We start from the raw sequence: 21,782 nt of genomic DNA, 5'->3' as shown, positions 1-21,782 counted from the left end.
CTGATAGAGATGGCAGATTTGTTTCAAGGTTTTGGCAGACATTGCAACAAGCATTGGGAACTCGTCTAGACATGAGTACTGCCTATCATCCAAAAACCGATGGGCAAAGTGAGAGGACCATAAAAACTCTTAAAGACATGCTACGAACATGTGTTATTGACTTTGGAAACAGCTGGGATTGACACCTATTGTTAGCGGAATTTTCCTACAACAACAGTTATCACTCAAGTATCGAGATGGCACTGTTTGAGGCACTTTACGGTAGAAAGTGCAGGTCTCCGATATGTTGGAGTGAAGTTGGGTATAGACAAATTACGGGACCGGAGATAATTCAAGAAACTACCGAGAAGATCATCCAGATTCAACAACGGTTGAAAACCGCCCAAATTCGACAAAAGAGTTACGCGGACATTAAAAGAAAGGATATAGAATTTGAAATTGGGGAGATGGTCATGCTTAAGGTTTCACCTTGGAAAGGCGTTGTTTTATATGGTAAACGGGGGAAACTAAATCCAACGTACATTGGGCCATTCAAGATTATAGATCGTGTTGGACCAGTAGCTTACCGACATGACTTACCACCACAACTCGCTGGGGTACATAATACCTTTCATGTCTCGAATCTGAAGAAATGTTTTGCTAAAGAAGATCAAATCCAAATCAATGAAAAACTTCAATTCATCGAAGAACCCGTCGAAATAATGGATCGTGAGGTTAAAAGACTTAAGCAAAATAAAATACCAATTGTTAAGGTTCGATGGAATGCTCGTAGAGGACCTGAGTTCACCTGGGAATGTGAAGATCAGATGAAGAAGAAATACCCGCACCTATTTCCAGAAGATGCGTTAACACTTCCAACAGCTTGAAATTTCGGGACGAAATTTATTTAACGGGTAGGTACTGTAGTAACCCGAACTTTTCCATGATTATTCCATTATTATATATTAAATGAAAACTATATTTGCATGATTAGATGTTTCCAACATGTTAAGCAATCAAACTTGTTAAGACTTGATTATTTGAAATGAGTTTCATGTAGACAATTGACCACCCAAGTTGACCGGCGATTCACGAATGTTAAAACTTGTAAAAACGACATGATGATATATATATGGACATATATATGGTTAACATGAGATTATGATAAGTAAGTATCTCACTGAGTATATTAACAATGTGTGATATACATAAAAAATGAGAATATTGAATTATGAAGCTCGAAACGATATACATAACGATTATCGTTATAACAACGTCTCACTAAATACATATGTATTTTATTAAGATATTGATATACTATATTTAACATGATAAAATGATAATTAAGTATATCATTGAGTGTATTAACAACGAACTATACAAGTAAGATGAGACTACTAACTTAAGGATTTCGAAACAATATATATATATATATATATATATATATATATATATATATATATATATATATATATATATATATATATATATATATATATATATATATATATATATATATATAACGGTTATCGTTGTAATAGTATTTTAACATATATATATGATGTTAAGATATATTCATACATCATGTTATCATGTTAACATAACAATTTAACATCTCATTCTCATTTAAGTATAATAACAATGAATTAGTTACATTTAACAAGATCATTAACTTAAAGGTTTCAAAACAACACTTACATGTAACGACTAACGATGACTTAATGACTCAGTTAAAATGTATATACATGTAGTGTATTTAGATGTATTAGTACACTTTTGAAAGACTTCAAGACACATATCAAAGTACTTCTATTTAACAAAAATGCTTACAATTACATCCTCATTCATTTTCATCAACATTCTACTCGTATGCACCCGTATTCGTACTCGTACAATACATAGCTTCTAGATGTATTTACTATTGGTATATACACTTCAATGATCAGCTCTTAGCAGCCCTTGTGAGTCACCTAAACATGTGGGAACCATCATTTGGTAACTAGCATGAAATATCTCACAAAATTACAAAAAATATTATAAATCATTCATGAATTATTTACAAAAAAAAACAAACTTAGACATCCTTTATATCTAATCCATATACCAACGACCAAAAACACCTACAAACACTTTCATTCTTCAATTTTCTTCATCTAATTGATCTCTCTCAAGTTCTATCTTCAAGTTCTAAGTGTTCTTCATAAATTCTATAAGTTCTAGTTTCATAAAATCAAGAATACTTTCGAGTTTACAAGTCTACTTCCAAGCTTTCTAATCCATTCCAAGTAATCATCTAAGATCAAGAAACCTCTGTTATTTACAGTAGGTTATCATTCTAATTCAAGATAATATTCATATTCAAACTTTGATTCGATTTCTATAACTATAAACTATCTTAATTCGAGTAAAAATCTTACTTGAATTTGTTTTTGTGTCATGATTCTACTTCAAGAACTTTCAAGCCATCCAAGATTCTTTGAAGCTAGATCAATTTTTTTCACTTCCAGTAGATTTACCTACTAAAATTAAGGTAGTAATGATGTTCATAACATCATTCGATTCATATATATATATAACTATCTTATTCGAAGATTTGAACTTGTAATCACTAGAACATAGTTTAGTTAATTCTAAACTTGTTCGCAAATAAAGTTAATCCTTCTAACTTGACTTTTAAAATCAACTAAACACATGTTCTATATCTATATGATATGCTAACTTAATGATTTAAAACCTGGAAACACAAAAAATACCGTAAAACCGGACATACGCCGTTGTAGTATCACCGCGGGCTGTTTTGGGTTTGATAATTAAAAACTATGATAAACTTTGATTTAAAAGTTTTCCTTCTGGGAAAATGATTTTTATTATTAACATGAAACTATATCCAAAAATCATGCTTAAACTCAAAGTGAAAGTATGTTTTTCAAAATGGTCATCAAGACGTCGTTCTTTCGACTGAAATGACTACCTCTTAAAATATTGACTTGTAATCTGTATTTCCGACTATAAACTTATACTTTTCTGTTTAGTTTCATAAACTTAAGTTCAATATGAAACCATAGCAACTTGAATCACTCAAAACGGATTTAAAACGAAGAAATTATGGGTAAAACAAGATTGGATAATTTTGCTTGTTGTAGCTACGTGAAATTTGTAACAAATCTATACAAATCATAACTTAACTAACTTATATTGTATTATATATGTATTCTAACATATATTATGTAATCTTGGGATACCATAGACACGAATACAATGTTTTGACATATCATATCGACTCATCTATATATATATTTCGGAACAACCATAGACACTCTATATGCAGTAATGCTGGAGTTAGCTATACAGGGTTGAGGTTGATTCCAAAATAATATATATACTTTGAGTTGTGATCTAGCCTGAGACTTGTATACACTGGGTCGTGGATTGATTCGAGATATTATATATTGATTTATTTCTGTACATCTAACTGTGGACAACTAGTTGTAGGTTACTAACGAGGACTGCCGACTTAACAAACTCAAATATTAAAACGTAATAATAATGTTGTAAATATATTTTGATCATACTTTGATATATATGTACATATTTGTTATAGGTTCGTGAATCAACCCATTGCCAAGTCTTACTTCCCGACGAAGTAAAAATATGTGAAAGTGAGTTATAGTCCCAATTTTAAAAATCTAATATTTTTGGGATGAGAATACATGTAATTTTATAAATGTTTTACAAAATAGACACAAGTACGTGAAACTACTTTCTATGGTTGAATGATCGAAGCCGAATATGCCCCTTTTGCTTGGTAACCTAAGAATTAGTAAACCAGTGTACTAATTGACGCGAATCCTAAAGATAGATCTATTGGGCCCAACAAACCCCATCCGTTGTAGCGGATGCTTTAGTACTTCGAGTTTTTATATCATGTTCAATGGATGTCCCGGAATGATGGGGATATTCTTATATGCATCTTGTTATTGTCGGTTATCAGGTGTTCACCATATGAATGATTTTTATCTCTATGTATGGGATGATGTTTATGAAAAATGAAAATATGAAATCTTGTGGTCTATTATTACGATTGATAAATATATAGGTTAAACCTATAACTCACCAACATTTTTGTTGACGTTTTAAGCATGTTTATTCTCAGGTAATTATTAAGAGCTTCCGCTGTTGCATACTAAATTAAGGACAAGATTTGGAGTCCATGCTTGTATAATATTGTTTGAAAACTGCATTCGAAGACATATATTGTTGTGTAATATTATTGTAAACCATTATGTAATAGTCTTATGAAAACGCTATATTTTTGATTTTCATTTTAAACCTTTATCGATAAAATAAAGGTTATGGTTTGTTTTAAAATTGAATGCAGTCTTTGAAAAACGTCTCATATAGAGGTCAAAACCTAGCAACGAAATCAATTAATATGGAACGTTTATAATCAATATGAACGGGACATTTCACTCTCCCATTACTTTTAAGTACCATTTGTATGTATGTAAGTTTTAATTAAATTCAAGCTAGTCAAGGTTGTAACAAGGTTCATTTAAGCTCCAACTATAATCACACTAGTTCAATCAAGATGCAAGTATGTTCTAAAGAGCAAGACACTTCCATTAAGAAGATGACAAGCTATTAAAATGGGTTAGTGAAGTTTTGGAGGCTTGTGGTTTGTCAAAGGATGATTAAAGCAACTAGTTAAAGGATTCTTCATTATAATCAAACTAGTCAAAATTAACTTGTTGTAAGCAACCAATGAAGTATGATACTTCCATCCAAGTATTGACAAAGTGTAAGATTCATGGGTTATTGTGTTTGGAGCTTTGTGGGTTGTCAAGGGACAAGATTTCAGCATTTACCTTTTTAGGAAATCAATGACAATAGTCAAGGGCATTGGACTTTCCTCTTTAGCTAGCACATGTCAACCTCCATGCATAAGTCCAAGATCAAAGGGGTAATGGAGTTAAATTCTAGGTGTATTAAGCATATTTTGAAGGCTCTATATTGGGTAAAGAAGTCAAAAATTCAAAGAAAAAAGAGCTCCAACGGATATGTTGAAATACTGACAGAAGTTGTACGATCACCTGCAAGGTCGACCGTGCTTCGACCGCAGTTTTGTCTGTCAAGTTTTTCTTGGAATATAAATACACCTCTTTGCCAAACTAGAAGACCACCTCTTTCCAACATTCTTTCAAAGTCATATCTACTGATCTCCCAAGCCTTAAACACATATCTATGGAGAGATTATAAGAGAGAAATAGATATTCTACTTACACTAAATAGAATTAAAATGTAAACTTTGTACTCATTATTTGTATCTTTAAGTTTACTTTGTAAGAGACTTCCTTAGGGGGTTAAGGAAGTTAGATAGTTCTTATGATAGGAAACACCATCTTGCTTAATGATTCAACTTTCTTAAAGGGATCTAGGAAGTTGATCAATTCCATTGAGAATTAAGTTGGTGTGACCTATTGAAGAACTATGAGTGATTGTAAGCTTAGCTATAGGTTTACTTGTGAGCTATCTTCTTAAAGGGATCTAGAAGGTAGTTGTGATTTCACTAGGCTAAAGCATTAGGATCTTGTGGTAAGAGCATTTGGTGTTTGTGAATTCTTCAAAGGGACGTAAGGGTTCATGAGTAGCGACTTATCGAGGAGCTAGTGTTGTATCCGGACACTCCACCGGGTTTGGGGTATCATAGTGAAGAAAAGTCTCAATTCGTAGAATTGGGGAGTGGATTAAGGTGGATTGTTTAACATCCACCCGAACCACTATAAATCCTTGTGTTTGTGCACTTACATTCTTTACATACTTGCATTAACAAACACAAACGCTTCCACACTTAAAACTTATGTTTTGATCGTTAAAGATTTCGAAAAAGTTTTAAGAAACCACTAAGTAACTATTCACCCCCTCTAGTTACTTACAATGTATGTAGTATATTCTCACTCACTAAGCATTAGCTTACCCTCTCGTTGTTTACATTTTTATAGATTGCGTGGAGACGGTGGCTCGGGTAAGCGTGTGGACTAGTGGAATTGCGTAGTTTGCTTTAGAAGACGTGCTTTTGGAATTGATTAGGATTGGGTAGCGTATCCCCAATCACCATGCTCGGTCTATGTTTTGTACTAAAACTAAAATGGGTCGAAATGAGCTATCTTCTTAAAGGGATCTAGAAGGTAGTTGTGATTTCACTAGGCTAAAGCATTAGGATCTTTTGGTAAGAGCATTTGGTGTTTGTGAATTCTTCAAAGGGACGTAAGGGTTCATGAGTAGCGACTTATCGAGGAGCTAGTGTTGTATCCGGATACTCCACCGGGTTTGGGGTATCATAGTGAAGAAAAGTCTCAATTCGTAGAATTGGGGAGTGGATTAAGGTGGATTATTTAACATCCACCCGAACCACTATAAATCCTTGTGTTTGTGCACTTACATTCTTTACATACTTGCATTAACAAACACAAACGCTTTCACACTTAAAACTTATGTTTTGATCGTTAAAGATTTCGAAAAAGTTTTAAGAAACCACTAAGTAACTATTCACCCCCTCTATTTACTTACAATGTATGTAGTATATTCTCACTCAGTAAGCATTAGCTTACCCTCTCGTTGTTTACATTTTTATAGATTGCGTGGAGACGGTGGCTCGGGTAAGCGTAGGGACTAGTGGAATTGCGTAGTTTGCTTTAGAAGACGTGCTTTTGGAATTGATTATGATTGGGTAGCGTATCCCCAATCACCATGCTCGGTCTATGTTTTGTACTAAAGCTAAAATGGGTCGAAATGGTCACTTTGTCGTAATTTGGGTCGATGTGGGTCCGGTATTGTAAAACTCGATCTTGTTGTGGAAATCTCTTAGTTTTAATTATTATAACATGTTGTGAAAACAGTTTCGTCTAAAAGTGTCGGGAAGCGAGTTTTCCGTTCGCGCAAGTTGGACTCCGGGGACAGCCCCTGGCAGTTCATTTGGACGCCGTCCTAGTTGCTTGGACGCCTTCTTGCCCTTCACAACTAGACGCCGTCCAGATGAACTGAATCAATTTTTTTTAAGACGTGTTTTTGGTTGGATAACAGGTTGGGTCGTTACACTTCGTTACTGGTGGAACGTGCTACTGGTGAAATACTATCTAGTGAAACTTTTTCCCAGTTTTTAACTAGTAACATCAATGGATAGTATAAATTTTCTTTAGTGACACCATTGAAGTAAAGTCATCTATTATATTATTATTTTTTTGTTTTTAACTAGTGACACTAATAACTACCATTCATAGATTTGTCATTGAGCTTCGAGGTTCGTGGTGCGACTTTTGATTATGTTTAGTGGTATAGGATTTCTATTGTTTGTTTCTTGTGGTAATTTGTTTTATTGATTAATTAGTTAGGTTTGTCGCTTGCAAATATTGAACAAATTTTGTTGGATTGTCTTTTGGTTTATTTAGCTTAAGTTATTTTGTAAGGTTTGAGATTTTTTTGTCTTTTGATGAAGATTCTATCTATGTATATTACTAGTATTGTTTTTCGAATAATACAATAAATTTTGTAAGTAATGCATACATATAAAACTAGGTACTATATTGGATTAATGATTTTAATTGCAATTGTTATATTTAAAAACAATGAACATAATTTAAATGATTAACAAAATGATTGGGGCTAGAAGCTCCGTCATGAGCATATTCATGAATAAATTCATGTTAAGTGTTTTAGTTGTCGTTCTAAATTGTGAGGTAAAAACACATTAACAAAACCTCTCATTAGAAAATGGTAGTTTCAATACATTATTATTGTTTGTATAGCTTTAGCATTAAATGTTAAAACAACTAAGAAACAATATGAACAATGTTTTCTAAAATAAAATCTATCTATAAAAATAGAAAGGAGATGATATTTTCAAGTTAATTTTTGATAGATTCACAACTATTTGATGCTTTCTTCATAAAATACCTTCAAATCACTTCTAACATAAAACTTATATAAACGTCATTTTAAGGTTATGTTAGTAAATTCATGTGGATCTATCAAAAATGAATTTGAAAATATCACTACCCAAAAAATGGTCTGACAATGTACATTATGTTTTCATATTATCTACCTAAAAGAGTTTAGACAAAATGGTCCATAGTAGATATAGTTAAGGAGGATGGCATGTTACCTAATTAGCATGGACCACACGTCCCAAACTATACGTTAATGTTAGAGTTTATAATTTATGATGATATGATTTGAAGTTTAATAAAAAATTGAATTGAAAATAAGTTGAATAGGGCTTCTTTTAGACTATGAATAGCAGAGCGTGTTAAGCTCTTTGGTGCGAGGTACACGCCTCTAACACGCCACTAACAAGGCGTGTTAGAGGGTTAACATCGAAGCGTGATGGGTGGAGGCACAGAAAGAAAAGAGGCGTGTGTCGACGTGGAGGATGGTGAAGAAGCCAGGTTTTTGAATTCATGTATTGTATTTGATTGAAACGGATATAAATTGTAACGGTTATTTTTGTTTTTCAGTATATATACACACATATTTTCATCAACAAATGCAAACAAAACATTCATATACATTTTACACACATACATTTATCAAACACAAAGCATGAATTCCAACAAAGTTTTCATGGATGTACACTACGGGGGTAAAGCTGCGTATGACTGGAAGTCATACGTTGAAGGAGAAAAAAAATTATTTGAAGATATCAACGTTTCTGATGTTTCTGATTGGACAAAGTTTCTCCAAAAAGAAACACCATACGTATTTACGCAAATTTTGTATTTCGACGAAGAATATCAAAAGTTGGGGTTTCTGTTTACGGATGAGCAATGAGATGCGCAAAAAGAGCGAGCCATGACACGTCCATGTCAAATTGAGTTCTATCTTGTACACATGGGCGTTTCTCCAATTAATCGGGCACCATCCGATTCGAGTAGACTTGAATCAGGTTACATGAGTCAGGACTCGTTCGAGTAGCCTGTTCGTTTTTAAATTAATGTATTTTTAATTTTTAGGAATTTTAAAAAAGTAATTTAGGACTATGTAATCGTATTTTTTTAATTTGAACTTTAGTGTGTTTTATAAAATTATTAGTTTAATTTACAAAATAATAATATAAGTAATTAAAATCAATAACAAATGAAAGAAAAATGAAAAAGAAATAAAAATTACCCCCTCCCTACCCAGCAACACGCCACTTAGCACGCCGCCCATTATTCAGCAGTTTGCCAGCACGCCCATCAAGCACCCCACCCCCACCCAGCAACACGCCGACACGTCCGTCATTGTTAAAAATGGTCTTAGAGTCAAGTTTGAGTTATTTCGAAGACGACAGGCTTTCAATATATAAACTTTTTTAAAGTATAGTTATTTTATAAAAGGTTTGAATAATTCTGATATGTGTATTGTAATCAAGGTTGTAAAAGTCGCGAGTCGGGGACGCATCGGTCGAGACCTAAAAAGGACGCGTCGGCCGAGTCGGGGACGCGTCGGCCGAGTCGGGGACGCGTCGGTGACGCATCGGTCGTTGACCAACGTTGACTTTATTAATAATTTCTTAAATATATATTAATATATGTATAAAATAGTTGATTCTGTACCACAAATTTCTTAAATAAGAATTTGAATTTAAATACAATCAAACTTCAAACTCAATTAATGTTACCGAGTACATAATCAGTAAGGAGACAGAGAAAAGAGCGGCCCAAAAAATGAAAGCAAACCCTAATTTTAAAACATATCACATCTTGACAAAATTTTGACTGATTTTGACCGTTTTTACCAACTTTGACCGTCCTTGACAGACTTTGACCGAACTTTTAGCTTTGACCGTCTTTTGAGTCGTTTTCAGAAAAAACGGGACGGAGAACCCAAAAAAACGACGCATCGGCCGACGCGTCGGCCAAGTCGGCCGACTTTTACAACACTGATTGTAATTATAACATATCGAATGCGTATTTTATGTGTTGTTATAAACGAATTCTAACCGTAGTGCCTGAGACATCTATAATGATGCAAAAATATTGTATAGAACGATAATATCTATCGCAGCAATGCGCGGACCAATATTGTACTTTTTGATATAAATATTTGTGTTTATGGTATAACCGCAAAAGCAAAAAATTCAAATTTAGTCATTTACTTACTATTGAGTATTAGTTTAACGAAAATTCCAATGACAACACTTAGACCATCTTTATCCCTGAAGGGGATGATGGGCGTGTTGCTGGGTAGGGTGGGGTGCTTGATGAGCGTGCTGTCATACCGGTGTGTAATGGGGTGAAGTGCTAAGTGGCGTGTTGGGTGGTGTGTTAAAATCTGATTGGAAGTTGGGTGAAAAGGGGCATAAAACTAATTAAAAAATGGAGAAAAATGTAGCACGCCTGATAAAAATCAGGTGCTAGCTTGAAGAACGCCTCACATTTTGCACTCCAACACGCCTCATTATCCATGTGTTGGAGGCGTGTTGGAGCACACACCCCTCAACACACAAGCGTTAAAGGCGGTCTTGGGGTTTTATCATAAATCTCCCTTTTAACTTTCAAAATCACATATTTACCCACATGAAAAAAATAATATTACATACCCATTCTAAACCTATAAAATCACATATTTATCAACATAAAAAATAATATCACGTATGTACATTATAAACACTTAGATTCATCATATATGCTCGTTCTCTCAATATTATTGGTTGAATGTGAATACGGACAAAATGATTTATATTATTATTTATTAGCGACTTAACTATCGCTTAAAGCTTAAATTGAACTTCAGACATGTTTAAAATCCATTGGAAATAAAAATTCGTTTATAGATGCTTAAATGGACAGGTCTTGTAAATGGTCCTGCGTTAGCGCGGGATCATGACGTTTGTTAGAAAAATGAGGTTTTTTCGAGGAATTTAGAAAGCGCGATTTTAGTCCTCCTTCATCGGGTACTAACACCGATGACGGGAACGGAAACGGTGCGACCTTTCCGTTCAAGGTTAGCGGGGAATGGTGTCGACACCAACATCACCGGGTGATGAGGTTATCAGTTATTGAGGTCTGGAATTGTTTTGTTAGCTATTACTTGTCTTCGTTGTTTGATTGTTATATGTTTGTATGTCGTGTTATTTGTTGGTTCTCGACGGAACTCGGGTTTAGTGAGTTTTAGTTCGGGTTATGTCGTTAGGTTTTAGTTTTCTACTAGTTCTATCTGCGTTTCTTTCTTGTATCTTGTTTCATTTTTTTCTTTTTCGAGTAAAAGTTTGTTTTTAAAATTTGGTTTTTTTTTTTTGCCAAAAGAAAATTCTTAATTAAAAATTAAAGGAAAATGCTAATAACAACCTTTAGGGTTGTCATCAACGAGTTAGGACATGCACAAACTACTTGTAGTTTAATAAAAAATTAACTACCTCCTAGAAAATAACTTCTCCATGTACTACAAATGTTTACAATAATTATATATATATATATATATATATTCATTTAAAAAAACAACAAGACAAAAAAAAGCAACTATTCATTTAAAACTTAAATGCAATTTCTTCAACTACAACCCTCCATATTTACATATATATTCAATAGGAAAAAAAGTTGTTGTGCCATTTTTGACTTCCTCTTTGATAGCGGCGTTTTTTAGTAGATAAATAGAATTAGATGTACTATAATGACACAAATACATAGGTGGTTGGGTGGTTTAGTGGTGTTTATTATATCTCGAGGGGTTTAAGTTCGATACTTGCATTGGACTCCTCTACCACTATTTTTTTTTTACTTTTTAGTTTTCTACCATTACCCCATTCATTTTCTTTGATATTTTAAAATGTCACCCTCCATTATTTTTATTTCCAAGTAAATCATCACACTCTCCTACCTCATTTAATTTTGTTAATTTAAACCCACTTACTTCTTTATTTTTTTATTTTTTTTCTTAACTTCTTTTACAATATTTCTTTTATTACTTTTCCTTTATTCTTCTTTTAAAACTTTTTTAAATTTATCTCATATTTTCTCAATGCCTTTACATTTTTTTTATAAAACTTTTAACTCACCCTTTCTTTATAAGATAACCATTTTTATAAAAAAAAAATTCATTTATAAATATTTTCCAGCAAGATATTTTAGATTGGATTGTGCTACTTTGAAATTTGATATGAGAATATAAATATTATTAACGAACTAATAAATATATATTAATGTATAACATATTTGGTAGAACTATGTAGCCTTATTTTACACTATCGATAACGTAATAAAAATAACAAACAACAAACATAGAACATAGAACTATGTATGCATGAAACAAGTTGTGTGTATATTTAATGTATATTGTATATATCATATAACACGTCACTAGAAAAACTAAAAAACAACTATTAATTGGTTAACCGCGCTTCGACCGCTAACCACAAAACTTGTTTATTTCGTAATGACAATCCTAACTTCCAAAATTAAAATATCTTCCTTTTTATTCACAGTAATTTTCTCTCCCTTCGATCTTCACGCCTTCACAGTGTATCTCTCTCCATTCATTACACGCTTTCTCATTCTTTTCTCCATAAAAAAAAAGTAAAATAATAGATTATATTTTACATACTATTTATTTATTATTTTTATTTTCTAATAAAATAATACTCCGTATAATTTATTCAAAAGGTTCGTACCCTGACAACGACCACTGAAGGATGGTCGCACATGCCTACTGTCATGTCACTCCAAAATCAACGGTTGCGATCTCCAGGTACGGTTTTTTGGACGGTTATGATCACATCCTTTTCTCTCTCTCTTCTGATTGTTCTATAGATTATTACATACACACACAATCATATATATGTATATCTATAATCTATAATATCTATATTTATTTGCTTATTTCTCTCTCTTCTGCACTTCAGGTCGACTACAGTCGGGTCGGGTGGAGTCTATAAAGCCTCACTGCGTCACCTTCTTTTTTTTCTTTTTTTAATAATTTTAATTTTAATTTAATTAAGAACTGTTTGCTCGACAGTGATTGATTAAAAATGAGCTTTTTTATATATGGCGGTGATTGGGAACGGGAACCAGTGGTTTGATGAGCTAGGTTAGGGTTAGGGTTTCAATTGTGGAATAATGCATGTTAATTTTGCAGACGATAAGTTAAAATTGAGGGAAATTAGGGGTGGGGGTGGTGGGGGGTTTATGCTTACAAGGTTATGATTTAGAATTTGAAGTTCGAAGATTATTCTAAAACTGATAAAGTTTATATAAATTAAGTTAAGTGTTTGGATTAAAAAACAATAATGAAGCTTTCAACATCAGGGTTGGGTCAGCAGCAGCCTCTTGAAGGTATCTTCTTGAAATCTTTTTTGTTGATTTAATTTGATTTTTCTATTTTAAATATGACTTTCACTACATGTGTGTCTCCTTTTCATATATTCTTTATTTATTGGCAGTATAGTATCCTAAACATTCTTTATGTCAATGCTTGTTGTTATGTGCTTGATAAATTAAGTGTGTAATATGATGTTGTTTGTTTAATTTAATTTATTTATCAATTTGATTTATTAAACTATTTCTATATCACCCATGAAAGGTGAAAATAAATGCTTGAATTCGGAGCTGTGGCACGCGTGTGCGGGTCCTCTTGTGTCCTTACCGATAGTCGGCAGTCGAGTGGTTTACTTCCCTCAGGGCCATAGTGAGCAGGTATTTTATACATAAGTACAATTAGTACTCATTAATCTAATGTTTGTTTATATATGTGTATTAGTACAATCACAAATTTGTGTATATATAGTATGTTATTGCATATTGTGTTTAGCAACTGTTAAGTGATTAGAGTTGATACTGGAAGCCAGGTTTCTGCCACTACTAATAAAGAAGTGGATGCTCACATACCTAATTATCCAACCCTGCCGCCGCAATTGATCTGCCAACTGCACAATGTCACAATGCATGTGGGTTATACTATATTAAGTTTCATGATAGTAATTCAAAATTTTGATTTTTTTAACTCTTAACAAAGGTTGCCAATTCTGCAATTTCAGGCAGATGTTGAAACGGATGAGGTATATGCCCAAATGACATTGCAGCCCTTGACCCCGGTAATCTTCATGTTAAAGCTCAAATCTTTTGAGTTTTAAGAGGTTCTAAATGGTGGTTGTTAATTGAATTTCTTGTATTGTTCATGTAATTATGCATTTCCAGCAAGAACAAAAAGATACATTTCTCCCTGTTGAGTTGGGTACTCCTAGCAGACAGCCAACTAATTACTTTTGTAAGACGTTAACTGCTAGTGATACAAGTACCCATGGAGGATTCTCCGTTCCTCGTCGTGCAGCAGAGAAAGTCTTTCCTCCACTGGTAAATTACTTTTATACCCTTGTATTATTTACCAACAGAAATGGAAAATTACACTATTTCTGTGCTACAGGATTTCTCTCAGCAGCCACCTGCTCAGGAGCTTATTGCTAGGGATCTTCATGATGTCGAGTGGAAATTCAGGCATATTTTTCGGGGTAAATATCGTTGTTATTTGAGCACTCATATATATTATTTCTGAATTATGATATATGAATTTCCTGAACATCGGAATATTTGTAGCCAAGTATAGTCAAGGGAAGAAATCAGTTGCATGTACATATATGATCCTTTATACGGACATGATATAAATTTCGAAGTACTAAAGCATCCGGTACTTTGGATGGGGTTTGTTAGGCCCAATAGATCTATCTTTAGGATTCGCGTCAATTAGGGTGTCTGTTCCCTAATTCTTAGATTACCAGACTTTAATAAAAAGAGGCATATTCGATTTCGATAATTCAACCATAGAATGTAGTTTCAATTACTTGTGTCTATTTTGTCAAACATTTATAAAAGCGCATGTATTCTCAGTCCCAAAAATATAAAGGGTAAAAAGGCAAATGAAACTCACCATACTGTATTTCGTAGTAAAAATACATATAACGTCATTGAACAAGTGCAAGCTTGGCCTCGGATTCACGAACCTAAATTAATTATATATATTTATGTGTTGGTCAATATTTGTCTAACAAATTAGGTCAAGTCATAGTGTACCACAATCCTAATGCTCGAGACTAATATGCAAAAGTCAACAAAAGTAAATTTGACTCAAAATAATTTCCAAAAATCTATACATGATTAATATGTAGTTTAAATATCGTTGTTTTATATTTTTAAATATTTTTAAAAGATTTATTAGAGTAAATAATATAATTTATTTATTAATAAATAAAATTTTATATTAAATTTACATAATAAAATATACTTTTATATATATTAAGTAATAAAATTTATAGGGTTCATTTAATATCATAAAGATAATATGATAGGTATTATTAAAGTAAGTTATTACACGTAGTAAAATATGTTTGTATCACATATTTATTTTATAAAATAATATCTATAATGATAGTAAGTAAAAGTTGTATTATTTTGTAATAATAATTATTATTATAAAAATATCAATATTTATAATTACTAAGATGACGTTATGATAAAACGATAATTCTAATTATGATAACTTTAATATTTACGATAATTTTTAATATTATCTTTAAAATAATAATTCTATTTAAAATAATAATAATAATGATATTTTATAGTAACAATGACATTTCTATTAAAATGATAATTTTTGTTAAAATGATAGTTTTAATACTAACGATACTTTTAATAATAATAGTAATGATAAAAATAATAAGAACGATAATTTTATCTAAATCAATATCTTATAATATTTTAATTTCATCATGATACTCTTGCTCATTATTTCCTAATCGTTTCGTTTAATAGCTTTTAATCGTCTTTTATATCGTGTTCTTAATAATGATAATAATAGTAATCAAAATAATTAGGTGTTACAAATATTTGTTTTAATTACACTAATATTAATAATGATAGTTACTATAACATTATTAACGATAAAACTATATGAGCTTAAGGTATTCTCCACAATACTTCACAATATTATCTGCAACCTCTTCATATCCAGAGGTACAACTAGAATTTAAAGTTAAGGAAGCTCGACTTACTTGTAATGAATAGAAATAACAATTAATATTGTATAATAATGGTATAATACTTAAGGGGCACTAGACAGAGCACCATGTAGTGCGTCTAGACGATAGTAGTACATCAGGCGCCACTAAAGTGGGGCCTAGGCTCGTGGTGCGTTGTGAGCCTTATGTTCGTAGTGGGTTTTAACAAATATCAGTCTGGCTTTTTACTAAACTTCGCTAGGCTAATTAGTATGGCCCAGTATTCGTTATCAGGGTTCAGGGAGTCTGTATATGACAAGTACTAACCCTATTTTAACATTGTAACACAATATAAAATTAAATAACAGCTATAAAACATTAAAGCCCATACAATGGCTTTGGTCTCCAATATCCAACACACCAAACTGAAGCAAGAAACAACAAATTGGAGCCGAATGGAAGCTGGATTACGTGTTTATTAAACCTCTAGTCAAAATTTTAGATGTGTAAACATTTATCAGGTAGACCCGTATATAATGTTGTGAAGTAGCAATTTGAAAGTATTTTATTCATTATAGGTGTTTTATCTACATCTGGCTTTCGCCTTAGAGCCTAGCGCCTCAGATCTCCTTTCGCCTTTTCAAACCAAGCCTTATAATTTCATAATTTCCCATATGCGCTATTAGAGTTATCTCGTTCCATATACGTCATTTAGTTGAAAAGGTCCCATCGAGTCCACGAAATTAAAACTCTCGTCATCCAAATCTTGATATAATATTATATGTTTTTCACTTGCAGGGCAGCCCAAACGTCACCTTCTTACCACAGGGTGGAGTGTGTTTGTTAGCGCCAAGAGACTTGTCGCTGGGGATTCTGTGCTTTTTATCTGGTACATTCGAGTAATTACGTAGTATTATTTATATTTATATTATATATTATTTATGAAATACTAAGTCCATGTAGTTGTTTTCGTTTCCTGATATCTCTATAAATTAGGAATGAAAAAAACCAGCTTCTTTTGGGGATTCGTCGTGCAACTCGTCCACAAACTGTGATGCCATCGTCTGTTCTATCAAGTGATAGCATGCACATTGGACTCCTTGCTGCTGCTGCTCATGCAGCTGCTACAAATAGCTGTTTTACAATATTTTATAATCCAAGGTGACTAATTGATGATATTAAAGATGTTAGATTTATTTATGTATCACTTCTCTGCTTTTTTCTTTAAAATCGTTGACTGTTTCCAGGGCAAGTCCATGTGAATTTGTTATACCTCTATCAAAGTATGTCAAAGCTGTGTATCATACTCGTGTTTCTGTTGGGATGCGTTTCCGGATGCTTTTTGAAACTGAAGAATCAAGTGTCCGTAGGTAAACTTGCTGATTCAGTACTGTTTTTCTATTTATATTCATTTTATGCTCCTTCATGGTAATAATGGAGGAGGTATAATGTAATATAAAGTATTGTTGGTTTCACTATTGTTATTTTGTGTAATACCTCTTTATTTTGTTATTGCGATATCTTATGTGTGGATTCTTACCATTGTTAAGGTACATGGGTACAATTACGGGTATCGGTGACCTGGATCCTGCTAAATGGCCTAACTCTCATTGGCGGTCAGTGAAGGTAATCAGCGATATTTAATGAGTTGACTATATGATAAGTGTACTGCCTTATCATCATACTTAAAGACATCCTTTTGTCTTTATTAGCTGATTAACAATCGTAATATGTGGTATCCTTGAGATAGGTATTGCAGTATGGGTCACAGTGGTCATAAAATTATCTTTAAGCTAGACCCAGATAGTGTTTCTTTCCTGGAGTTAATAATGTTTTATTGCCGAGTTTTATGTATCTAGTTAATAATCTTAGGCAACCAACTGTTACGGTTGAGAAATTTAATATGTACAAGTTACAAGCCTTGGCTACATTGCTCTGCATCTTGTTGCTTAGTTTATATTTATAGTTAGCATGGTCTCACTTGGGGTGCATGAACAAGTGTTGAATGATTCAAAGACATAAATAGTTAAGGCTGTGAATTACTATGGTTTTGAATGATAACTCACTGTTTGATAATTGTTCTGACCTAACACTCCGAGTGACAAAATTACCATTATAACCTTATGTAGGATGTGGTGCTGAATAAAATATGTTTGTTAAATTGGATGTGAACTGAACTATATAAGCATGTTTTATTAATAAAGAAAATTCAACAATACAGCTAAATAAATAACCAGATTCGAAAATGAACATGTGTTACTTCATAAGTTAATAAGTATGTTGAATGAATATTCACGAGTTAATCATATCTGTCATGTACCTGATCTTGATTATTTTTAAATACCTTGCCGTAACTTTTTTGCTTGATGTAAGCATTTTAAAGGTCTGATTACTTGCAGGGGAAGACACACACACACACACACACACATATTTTAATGACTTCACATATACAGATGAATGTGCATGGATACTTGATTCTACGTGACTCGAATGTTGCAAGTATTAACTTCACTACACCCCTTGAAGAACAATAGTCTGTCTTCTACATCCAGCGAACAGCTGGAAAAAGCTTTATAATTATTTAGATACCTGATTTTACGAATGTTCCCTTTTTAGAGTAATGGCCGTGCTGTAGTGTTTCATCAATTGCTCAGATTCAAATATGGATGAACATGTTTTGTTGATTATTCTCTCTTTTGTTAATTATCTCTTAATCTCTGTTTGGTAGGTCGGTTGGGATGAATCAACTGCCGGTGAGAGGCAGCCGCGGGTATCATTATGGGAAATCGAACCACTAACAACGTTTCCCATGTATCCATCTCTCTTTCCTCTTCGTCTCAAACGACCCTGGTATCCCGGTGCATCTTCTTTTCAAGGTATAATCAAATATTTATATTATTGTATTTTTTTTCTGTTCACATTTATTTATTATTAATTATTATTTTTTGTGTGTGGAACGGATGGACAGACGGCAGGGACGATGCGGTTAACGGGATGACGTGGATGAGAGGCGAAACTGGGGAACAAGGACTAAATTCTCTAAATTTTCAATCTGTCGGGATGTACCCTTGGATGCAACAACGAATTGATCCCTCGTTTCTTCAAAACAATCTTAATCAACAGTATCAGGCTGCATTGGCTGCCGGTTTACACAATTTAGGAGGTACAGATGCCGCTTTAAAACAACAACTATTGCAATTTCAACAACTGCAACAACCGAACATCCAATTCCCTCACCAACATTCCGTTTCCGGCACCTCAAACCCGCTTTTCCAGCAACAACCAATTCAGCAGCAGCTCATTCCTCAGCAATTTATGCATGGTCAAACCCAAGTCAACAGTCAACCCGAGGAACCACAGCAGCAGCAAGTCAACAGTCAACATCAGCCACCAAGTTCATTTCCTGAATCATACCTGATCCAACACGAACAGCTTCAAACGAGGCCCCCATTTCAGAAAACTGAATTGATGGACCATGCGAATGCCAAATTTACTTCCAACATCGCCCCTTCAACCATGCAGAATATGTTGGGTTCACTAAACACCGATGGAAGTAGTAACCTTTTGAGTTTTGCACGAACGGGTCAACCCACGCTCACTGAGCACCAATCGAACCAGCAATCTTGGGTGTCAAGGTTTGCACAATCACAAGGCAATGTGCCTTCGGGTACACCATCGGTTCTGCCGTATCCCGAGAAAAATGCAGGCGTGGAGCAAGAAACTTCTAGTTTGGATGCACAGAATCAGGGTTTATTTGGTGGAATCAATATCGACTCATCGGGACTTTTACTTCCTGCTACCGTTTCAAACATCGGTACTTCAACTGAAACTGACCTAACAACAACGATGCCTGCAGGGGCTTCCGGATTTCAGAATTCATCTTACTTTGGTTACATGCAAGACTCTTCTGAGTTATTGAACACAACCACAGGACACATTGACCCATCGAACCCTAATCGTACATTTGTCAAGGTGAGGAAACCGAGACCATCATTATATATTGTTCAAGCTATTATATAAAGGAAATTTAACCAAAACGCTCTTTTTGAACGTATTGTACTAATTTGCCCAAAAAAAGATTTTGTGAAAATGCCCTTGCAAATCGCATTTTTTTTTGTGATTAGCGTATGCCCAAACCCAAATCGCAATTGGCTTTTGCGAATGGGTGACTGAGATTGATCGCGACTGGTAAACCGAAGGTCATATCTTTTGATTCGTAGCTTCAATTTAGTCTGCCCTTTTTTTATAAATGTGGGTGTTTTTTTTTTTTGAGATCTATCTGTTTGTATTAAAGTCGAAGTCCCATTTTATATTTGAAAATCGAGCTCATGTTAAAATTTTGATTTTCCATATCTTTTTGTGATTTGTGAGGCCATTTTGGCCCAAAAATAATGGGCGAATTATTATGTTATGTATTGATGATACGCATGTATCGTTCGAGAAAGGGCGTTTTTGTTAATATCACTTGTATAAACTGTATGTTAAAATGAGTCATGCATGTATGTGGACAGGTTTACAAATCAGGTTCGGTAGGGAGGTCGTTAGACATCACCCGGTTCAACAACTATCCTGAACTGATAGAAGAACTGGGTCAGATGTTTAATATTGAGGGCTTGTTCGAAGACCCTCAAAGATCAGGCTGGCAGCTTGTATTCGTCGATAGGGAGAATGACGTTCTTCTCCTTGGAGACGGACCTTGGGAGTAAGCCTAAACTCTCACCTATTTATTTACCAATTGTTATTCATTTATTAAATATATTTTTTGTATACTTATTAGCGTATATATACGTTATGCGCAGCGCATTTGTAAATAGTGTGTGGTACATCAAGATACTTTCTCCCGAGGACGTGCAGAAACTTGGGAAGCAAGAATCGGACACCTTCAGTCAAAACTCAGGTGAAAGAATGAATAGCGGTGGTAGGGACCACTCGGGACCTACTCCATCAATGGGTTCACTTGATTTTTGAGAATAAACAGAAATGAAAGACATCGGTTCCGATCTTCAACTCTTCGTTAGAACCTGTAAACAGAAAGAAGATTTGCAGGTGGGCTTTTGTTGATGGTTTATTGGTCTCTTTTGACTAATCTATGTTATGTTATGCTACTTTTTATCGTGTGAGTCATGTATGATCGATCACATTTGCTAGGTATTTAGTTGTATGCTCGGTAATTTAGTAAATGTTAGACAAGATTGCGATTGGAAACTTTAGAACATATACTGATCGAGCCGATGTTGTCTGTTGTGGAATTTTTATGTTTTATGAGTTTATGTCAATTGTCTAATTTTGTCATCCGTAAGTGTTTATATACATTGTAGACGATGGTTGTTATCGGATGTACAAGATTCAGGTGAAAGTTATTCGTTGTTGGCATTTTTTTTTTTTTTTTTTACCGTTAATAATGTCCTCAAGGGTGAATTAATTTCCGAAGTTTTTTGGATTTATAATCGTTACGCTAGTTCAGTTGAACTTCTCTATGTAAATTCGTCTGCTTTTAGTAGTATAAATTATGAATATATAAATATACAGTTAATAAATAAACACTTAAGAAGAAAACTCATTGGTACAAAAACACAATTCACGAATGACACATGTGTCACATTAGCGTCACTTCAGCAGCTTCTTTTTAAGATTAGCTCAAGATACTCCATGCTATCCATGACACCTGTCATAAAACGATATATGCATCACTTTTAATTATTTTGATTATTATTATTATTTTTACTATTAATAATATTATTATGAATATTATTATTATTTATTTATATTTTCTATAAATCGTAATTAATTTTAAATAAAATTAAAATAATATATAAAAAATTGTTGATAGATAAATTATTAAGAA

General features: G+C 33.3%; 1 protein-coding gene across 2 annotated transcripts; it reads left to right on the top strand.

Moving 5' to 3' along the window:
- Positions 1 to 13,128: 13,128 nt before the first annotated feature.
- On the top strand, positions 13,129 to 21,300 carry LOC139901281 (auxin response factor 8-like). 2 transcript variants are annotated; one of them, XM_071884009.1, is made up of 14 exons: positions 13,129 to 13,283; positions 13,531 to 13,643; positions 13,796 to 13,894; positions 13,985 to 14,041; positions 14,145 to 14,300; positions 14,371 to 14,455; positions 16,736 to 16,826; positions 16,934 to 17,098; positions 17,185 to 17,307; positions 17,488 to 17,563; positions 18,666 to 18,813; positions 18,906 to 19,909; positions 20,449 to 20,639; positions 20,737 to 21,300. In XM_071884009.1, exons 1-14 carry the CDS (start codon positions 13,238 to 13,240, stop codon positions 20,903 to 20,905), a joined length of 2,523 nt encoding a protein of 840 aa, XP_071740110.1. In that variant the 5' UTR covers positions 13,129 to 13,237; the 3' UTR covers positions 20,906 to 21,300. The 2 variants fall into 2 exon arrangements, with proteins under 2 accessions (XP_071740110.1, XP_071740111.1); XM_071884010.1 differs by lacking the exons at positions 13,129 to 13,283; positions 13,531 to 13,643 and having other exon boundaries at positions 13,835 to 13,894; positions 13,989 to 14,041; positions 20,737 to 21,299.
- Positions 21,301 to 21,782: the final 482 nt, after the last annotated feature.

This window comes from Rutidosis leptorrhynchoides, chromosome 3 (assembly GCF_046630445.1).
Source record: "Rutidosis leptorrhynchoides isolate AG116_Rl617_1_P2 chromosome 3, CSIRO_AGI_Rlap_v1, whole genome shotgun sequence".
Lineage (NCBI taxonomy): Eukaryota > Viridiplantae > Streptophyta > Magnoliopsida > Asterales > Asteraceae > Rutidosis > Rutidosis leptorrhynchoides.
This window is presented reverse-complemented; position numbering and strand designations above follow the sequence as displayed.